The sequence below is a fragment of the Pipistrellus hanaki genome (assembly GCF_964339955.1).
Source record: "Pipistrellus hanaki genome assembly, chromosome: 2".
NCBI classification, from domain to species: domain Eukaryota; kingdom Metazoa; phylum Chordata; class Mammalia; order Chiroptera; family Vespertilionidae; genus Pipistrellus; species Pipistrellus hanaki.
In genome coordinates, this window is record NC_140504.1 from 172,443,312 (window position 1) to 172,451,497 (window position 8,186).

General features: G+C 48.6%; 1 protein-coding gene across 4 annotated transcripts; it reads left to right on the forward strand.

The window, feature by feature from the left end:
* The first annotated feature begins 212 nt into the window (after positions 1-212).
* On the forward strand, positions 213-7,563 carry ZNF691 (zinc finger protein 691). Of its 4 annotated transcripts, XM_084874712.1 has the most exons (5): positions 1,370-1,402; positions 1,851-1,963; positions 2,636-2,767; positions 4,397-4,510; positions 6,147-7,563. In XM_084874712.1, exon 5 carries the CDS (start codon positions 6,156-6,158, stop codon positions 7,008-7,010), a length of 855 nt encoding a protein of 284 aa, XP_084730838.1. In that variant the 5' UTR covers positions 1,370-1,402; positions 1,851-1,963; positions 2,636-2,767; positions 4,397-4,510; positions 6,147-6,155; the 3' UTR covers positions 7,011-7,563. The 4 variants fall into 4 exon arrangements, with proteins under 4 accessions (XP_084730837.1, XP_084730840.1, XP_084730838.1 ...); XM_084874711.1 differs by lacking the exons at positions 1,851-1,963; positions 2,636-2,767 and having other exon boundaries at positions 213-1,402; XM_084874713.1 differs by lacking the exons at positions 1,370-1,402; positions 1,851-1,963; positions 2,636-2,767 and adding an exon at positions 1,419-1,497.
* The last annotated feature ends 623 nt before the right edge of the window (positions 7,564-8,186 follow it).

Sequence of the window (8,186 nt, forward strand, 5' to 3'; positions counted from 1 at the left end):
AGCCAGGGCCCGAGTAGAAATTTTTATTTGCTTTTGTACAGTTTTTAAATAAAAGTTTGGTATTCATTGTTGTTATTTTCATTGTGAATGAAAAGTTGTAGGAAAAGGCTTTGGGCTGATAAGAGGAAAACACAGTATGGGATTAGTTTCCAAACCGCCTTGAATCCACTCAAAGGGGCTATCTCAACAGTTAACGATAAAGTTACAGTTAAACACAGGTCAGCTGCTCAAACCACAGTTAAAAATAAAGCTACAGTCTATTTCTGGTAGAGATATTAGCTGTGAATTTTCAGATGGGTACTCAGTTATACCGAACAAAAACTGGAGTCTGTCTTCTTAGCATTTTATTTAAATCAATTTATAAGCAAATTGATATTTCTCTCATCCATATCCAGTTTCAAATCCACTTTCTTGAATATCCCAGTCATAAAACTAACATTGTCCACACTGGATGCACCCAAGAGAATTTACCACCAGGAAAGAGACTTGGCGTTTGTGGGGGCAGAGCTTGCTATAGCCTCCCGACAATTCTGTCAGAAATTTTACAGGGGAGGAAAATGCTGCTCCTCCCCTGTGGCTAGGTGTGAGAACTGGGATCAGAAATCTGGTTTACTTAGCTCTGAAGTCAATACTTTTTTGCACTAAAATAGCATGCAGATATGAGAAGCCTATAGAATTTTAGCCTACTTATTCAATTAGACTATTTTGTTGTTGTTAAGCAAAACCTGGGGGGGAAAAAATCCTAATCCTGGATATACATTGGTGGGCTTGTTCCGTCAGGATTGATGGTCAGGTTTAACTACATAGGACCCAGAAAAATCCCTGTGCAGGGGTGTCAGGAGACCTGGAGGTCCTAGGACAGGGAAGGTTTCGCTTCTCTGATTAGTGTGTTGGACTGGTTGATCTCTAAACGCCCTCCCAGTTCCACAATTCTTTGACTTTGAACTGAGGCTCAGGACTCTAGGCTTAGTGGAATGTCTTCAGGACCAGAGTCACCAACTAGCTCATGGAGGTCATGTAGGTTAGCTCTACCTAGTCTACCACTCCCAGGCTAGTGGCCCTACATGGGGGTTTTTACGCTGAAGCACAGAAGGGAATCCGAGGACCTTAGGGGGAAACCCAGTGTCCAGGCGGGGGTTCTAAACTTGGCACATCTCTTCGAGGCTACGATTTTCCTCAGGACTACAATTCCCACAATCCACCACCGAGCGCGCTGCTGATTGGCGGGTCCGCTCGGCTTTCTTGCGTTTTGGCAGCCAGTAGAGCCAATGGGAAAGAGAGGCCGTTCTCCGGAGCCAATTCTGCACTGGCAGGGCGGGTCCTCTCCGGGTTCCGGCTCCGGCTCCGGCTCCGCCCCGGCTCCCGGAGGCGGCGCCGTCCCTGACCGAGCGGCGGGAGCGAGGTGGGTCCGGGCTGGGCCCGCGGACACGGGGGCGGCAGACATGGTTCCGCGGGTACTCTGAGCGTGGCTCCTTCCATCTCCCCGGGAAGCCGGAAGTTGTGGCTTTGCTCCCCGGACCCAGTAAGGGGCAAAGCGGGCCCTGTGATCCCGACCCCTGTCCTCCCCGGCCCGCGCGCCAGCCTGCTGGCTCCAGCCCTGCCCCTCGGGCCCTTCTCCTGTTGGCCTTTGAGGACTCCAGCCCCCCTGGCACTGACTATATATTTGGGGTCAGCCCCCCGCCCCCTATCCCACCCTCCGGCTCCTGTCCCCCAGAGGCTCGTACCCTCGGACTCCGCCCTGACACCTCTGATGGCAGCGTTTGCGCCCTGTCCCCTGACCATCTTCTCTGGCCCCCCCCTTTCTCCCCCCCAATCCTTTGATCCTCCTCTGTCTCTCATCTGTTTTGCAGCCACCCTGTGCAGTTCCCTCTTCTCTGGTCTTTCCAGGCTCTACCCTTTCTTCCCTCCAGTTGTCGACTTGACCCTAAAGCACCCAAACTTCGGCCCTTCACCCCAACTTCCAGCTGGGTCTCTTCCCTCTAGTCCCGGCCTTTGGACTTCAGCATCTGACCAGCCCCATCTTCTTGGCTCTTACTGTTTAGACCTGGCTCCTCCTCCACGGCCAGCGTCCCTTCCACTTCGGGGCCTCCCTGGAAGACAACTAGGGTTGGCCCCATGCTCACCCAAACTTCTGGAATGTGATAGGAAGGTGCCTCTGTACTTTACCTGCCGCTGTCTTTTCAGTAGTCAGTGGGTTCCCCTTGTCCGTGAGTCCCCGTCACACCCATCCCGCAAGCCCTAGCTGGAATCCCACCTTTTCCATGAAGCTGCTCATCCCTCACCGCTCAGGGAAGTATGCCCCTGTTTGGAGATCCCGTGGCACTGTTTTTTCCTCTCTCTGTCCGTCCTCCTTTCTCCCCTCTTCCCTCCCTCTCTCCTCCCTTTTCTCCCTCTCTCCTTCTTCCTTCCCTCTCTGCCTCCCTCTCTCCCTTCAACACTAGTGTGGCACTGGCTTTGGAATGATGGGAAGGAATCTCTCTGAGCCTTAGTTTCCTCATCTAAATTAAGTTGTGAGAATGAAAGGAGACGATTCATATGTAGTGATTAGTCCATAGCCTAGCACTTGGAATGAGCTTAAGAAATGTTAACTTATTATTATTATTATTAATAACTGTTATCCTGTATAATGTGCCAGGTGCTGTATGAGGCACTGAGGAGTGGATACAAAGGCAACTAAGGCACATCCCTGTCCCCTGGAACGTAACCTTCTACTGCACAAGAGTTTCTGGAGTTCGTGGCCCATTTCCCTGCACTGAACCATAACTGTGTGAGGATAGTAACCGCGGCCCTAAATCCTTTTGCTCTTATTTGGACCCAGCATTCAGGCCAGGTAGAATCAGCTAGGTAAAGTGTACTAATAAGTTCTCAGGGGAGCAGGATTCGAAGTGAGTAGAGACTGTGTAGCTTATGGCATGGAGCCGTTGGTGAGTGGGCAGGGGTGGGGAGTGACTTAAGGACATAGTCAAGCACATTTAACAACATTTGGGCACTGGGCCTTGTGCTGGGGAGAGATTACCAAAATGATCGAGTCCTACCCTCAAGTTACTTATAAACTGCTAGTAGAAAGAGACATGTAAGTGGATACACTGTAATTACAAATCACTGTAACAGCAAGTACACGATTCTGTGGGGGCATAAAGGAGGACAAGGGCAGGAATGAAGAGATTGCTGAGGGACAGTAGGCGAGGATGGACACAAACAAGCCATGGGTTCTGGAAGCAGGCCTGGCCTTCAGTTATTCAACTCATTCAACAGATATTTATTAAGGATCTACTCTGACTGCCAATACTCTAAGACAGTGGTAGGCAAACTCATTAGTCAACAGAGCCAAATATCAACAGTACAACGATTGACATTTCTTTTGAGAGCCACATTTTTTAAACTTAAACTTCTTCTAATGCCACTTCTTCAAAATAGCCTCGCCCAGGCCGTGGTATTTTGTGGAAGAGCCACACTCACTCTAAAGAGCTGATGTGGCTCATGAGCCGCAGTTTGCCGACCACGGCACTAGGAGTTGAAGTTACATTAGTGAATAAAACAAAGACCCTGGCCCTCATGGGACTTACGTTTTAGCAGAGGGTAGGGAGGCAGATTTATATATAAAAGACATATAAATCAGTGCAATGTTAGATTGTGAAGTTCTGTTGGGCACAGGGACTGGAAGTGTGGGAGCGGGTGTGATTTTTAAAAGGATGGTCAGGAAACAGTGAATAAGTATCAAGGAATAAACTTTCTGATGTTTAGCTGCATATTTGAAAGTGAAACAAGCCTATCTTTCACATTGCTTAGCAAGAAACCCTTTCTAACAGAGATTGGTAAACTATAGCTGGCCTCCTTTTGTTTATAAAGTTTTATTCAGACACAGCCACATTTGTTTATGGCTGCTTTTACAATATAATAAAACAGCCGAGTTGCAACAGAGATTCTATGGCCCCAGATATTTACTAAATATTTACTCTCTGGCCCTTTACAGAAAAAGTTTTCTGATCCTACTTAAAGATTTGAGGCTCTGTCCAAATTTCATAATTTAGATTATATACAGTCTTGTACCATTTTTTAAAATCCTCACCCAAGGATATGATTTTGTTGATTTTAGAGAAAGAAAGGAAAGGAAAACGAGGAAGGGAGGGGGAGAGAGAGAGAAACATTGGTGTGTCAGGGAAACATTGATCAGTTACCTCCCATATGTGCCCTGATTGGGGATGGAACCCATAACCCCGGGTATGTGCCCTGACCGGAAATCGTACCCGAACCCCTCACCTTTTGGTGTATGGGACAACGTTCCAACCAACTGAGCCACCCAACCAGAGTGTGCTTGTACCATTTTTCAATTAAAAAATGTTTTTTCTTAACAAGATCACTTACGGGATCTTTTCCATTCTTGTATTCTCCACAGGTCTAGGAAACAGTGTCTCCAGCGACTGTAAGAGTAGCTGTCATTTGCTGAATGGCTAGTACATGCCACCCACTGCCCTGAGCATGCTTTGGCATCTTCTCTAACGCAGTGTAGGTAGGTCACACAATTTTAGTGACATGGGAGTTGAGGTTCAGAGTGGTTGAATAATTGCAGAGTTTCCAAGATAATATGTGTTATCGCTGGGATCCAATCCTAAATGTAGTTACTGTCCCTTCTGTTACTTTATGTTGCTGTTTTCAAAAGTACTTGCTGACCTGACGGAAGTATCAGTCTTTCATGTTATCATCAGTGCGCTCTCATAGTGTGTGCTTCCCGCCCTCATCCCTTTGTTCATGTCACTCCACTGCATCTTCAGCAGCCCGCTCTGCCTTCTGAAATGTTATTTCTCCAAGGCCCACTGGAAACACTCTTCTCTTACAGGAAGTACGTTTTCTTCCCTTCATTCTCTGTTCTTGGCTGCAGGACCTCAAAAGAATGGATGCAGCTTAGCGAGCATTCACAGATGTTTGCATAAGTAGGCCCTGTGCTAGTCACTGTGTGTGTAGCTCTGTGTGAGGGAGTGTGGTTTGTGTGTATGTGTTTGTATAGCTGCGTGTGTGTGTGTGGTTTGTGTGTCCATGTGTATAGCTTTGTGTGTGGGTGTGATTTGTGTGTCTTGTCTCTTGTCTGTGTGTATGGTGTGTATGTAGCACGTGAGCATATGGCTGTGTATATGTGTGTGAGATTGCATGTGGTATAAGAGTATAGCTGTAAAAGAAAAAAAGAAAAAAGAGTACAGTTATATGTGTGTGAGTACATAGCCAGGTCCTGAGATTTTTTAATTGAAAGTCCTGAGAAGGGACTCTGAGTATATTTGGCTCTGTTGACTAATGAGTTTGCAGACCACTGTCCTGGGAGGGTTGTGAATGGTGTATATGATATGCATGTGTGTGGTGTAAGTGTGTGTATGTGTGACTGTGGTATGTATGTGTAGTGTGAGAATATGGCTGAGTGTGTCTGGTATGTGAGTATAGCTGTGCATGTGGTGTGAGCATGTGTGTGTGTGCATGTGGCTGTGTATGGTGTTTGAGAGTGGAAGTGTGTACTGACCCATCAGAACAGACACAGCCCAGACCCTGCAGTAGGTCTTAGAGGTCTCAGGTGTTCACTCGTTAGTTGCTGGATTATAGTGAGATCCGAGGAAGGAAAAGGAAGGGGACAGAACACCTAAGAGGATTCAGAGATGGGCCTGGTAAACAACCAGGAGAGCCCTCAAGAATTAGAGGTTCTGCTATGTTCATTTTGAAAGCAGGCACATAGATGGATACTTTTTAAAAAGGTTAAAAATAAAAAAGATTTAAACATGAGTTTTTGTTAACTTACAGTTAGGCAGAGGAACTGAACTCATTCTAAAATGGAAGTCCTTCGCTTGCACATAAATTACAGTGTGGACTGTTACCGTTTAGTGGTATGAAGAAGAATGACATTATTTAATTGCACAAATATGACCTGTGGTGGTGGACAGAGTGGTTCCTTTTCATTCTGGTTTGGTAGCTTTAAATATCTGGAAGTCTGTTCGCTTCCAAGTTAGTAAGTAAAGGCGCTGTATGCAAGTTTTCCCGTTAGTTGAGATGACTTCTGATGGCTGGTTCCACGGGGAAGGTGTTTACCTCTTCAAACAGCACAAGATTCCCTGTGGCCTGGCCTGACCCACGGAATAAAGGTGTTGGCCATTTGTGTTCGTTCTCAGGATTCAGAGATGGGCAGTGAGAAGGAGCAGAATCCAGAGCAGCACCTGCCTGAGGAAGGGGAGCGGGGTAAGCCTTGGAGAGCGGATGACCCAGCAGGTTTTCGCATCCCAGATGAGGAGAAAGAGTATGGGCCAGAGAGCCTGTCAGAGAGACCACGAGGGATCCATCCCAGAAAGCCCTGGCAGAAAGCCAGTGTCCCCAGTGGAGAGCCGGGGGACCCTGCTATCCATTCAAGACTCGAGGCCGATGAGAAGCCCTTTGTATGTGCCCAGTGTGGCAAAACCTTCAACAACACCTCCAACCTGAGAACGCACCAGCGGATCCACACGGGCGAGAAGCCCTACAAATGCTCTGAATGTGGCAAGAGCTTCTCCAGGAGCTCCAACCGCATCCGGCACGAGCGGATCCACCTGGAGGAGAAGCACTACAAGTGCCCCCGGTGCCAGGAGAGCTTCCGGAGGCGCTCGGACCTCACCACCCACCAGCAGGACCACCTGGGCAAGCGGCCGTACCGCTGCGACATCTGTGGCAAGAGCTTCAGCCAGAGCGCCACGCTGGCCGTGCACCGCCGGACCCACCTCGAGCCGGCACCCTACATCTGCTGCGAGTGCGGGAAGAGCTTCAGCAACAGCTCCAGCTTTGGGGTGCACCACCGCACCCACACGGGCGAGAGGCCTTACGAGTGCACCGAGTGCGGGCGGACCTTCAGCGACATCTCCAACTTCGGAGCACACCAAAGGACTCATCGTGGGGAGAAGCCGTACTGGTGCACGCTGTGTGGGAAACGCTTCTCTCGGAGTTCCAATCTCATCCGCCACCAGAAGACACACATGGGAGAGCCGGCCGGGAAAGACTCCAGCTGAAGGAGCGAGGGAGAGAGGGAGCAAGAGACCCCCCCCCCCCCTCTCTTAGTGTAGGAAGATCTTTAGGATTTGCTGCTGCCCTTTGACCTCAAGCCCTTCTCCCCACTGCGGAGAATGGTTTCCTGTTGCCTCTGAAGCCAGGATCTCTCCAGGAAGTCCTCAGAAGGGACTCTGAGTAGACGTCTTTGTTCCCTTCCAAGCAGATATTTTGCCTTGGGAAGTCAGAGGGTCTGGTCTTGGCTTCATCTTCTTGGGGTGAAAGAGAAAGAGGGCAGGTTTAGTACATGCTCACTTCATTAGGGCAGCTGTTCTTGGCCTTTGGGATGGGCACCACGTTGTGTGTGAACCGCTGAGGCCCATTGCAGCGGCCTGCTGGTTCCGGCCACTGTGCTCCTCCGCAGCCTGGAGAGGAGGCCCTGCCTTAGACACGGAGGGAAGCCCTCAGGGAGCCATCTTCTGGGACCTGCACACTCCCCACATGTGAGACTTGTTATCCCGACCCCAACCTGCCTCTGTTCCCTGAGTGATCAGCAGTAAAACCCTTCAATGAAAAGGACCTGTGTACTTATTTGGGGACATCCAAGAAGTGGGGAGCTGGTCTCTCCGCAGCTACTCTGGAAGAGAGTTGAATTTCAAGAAAGACAAGATGGGTGGTTGCTCTGAAAAGCAAAGGGAAGCAGGCTAAGTCTCTGGGCCTTTGAGGAGAAAAGAAAGAAATTAACATTAATTGAGCATTCACTATATGCCATAGATTCTACTAGTCACATTTCATAAAAAAAAAAAAAGTGTGTGTATATATAATTGATTTCAGAGAGGAAGGGAGAGGGAGAGGAAGAGGGAAAGGGAGAGAGAGATAGAAACATAAATGATAAGAGAGAATCATTGATCACCTGCTTCCTGCACACCCCTCACTGGGGATTGAGCCTGCAACCCAGGCATGTGCCTTTGACCAGAATCAAACTTGGGACCCTTTAGTCCACAGGCCGATGCTCCATCCACTAAGCCAGATTGGCTAGGGCTACCAGTCACATTTCCATTAAAAATATATATATATACATATTTCTATTGATTTCAGAGAGGAAAGGAGAAGAGGGAGATAGAAACATCAATGATGAGAGAGAATCATTGATCAGCCATCTCTTGAGTGTCCGCCCTCCCCCCCTCCCCCACCGGGAT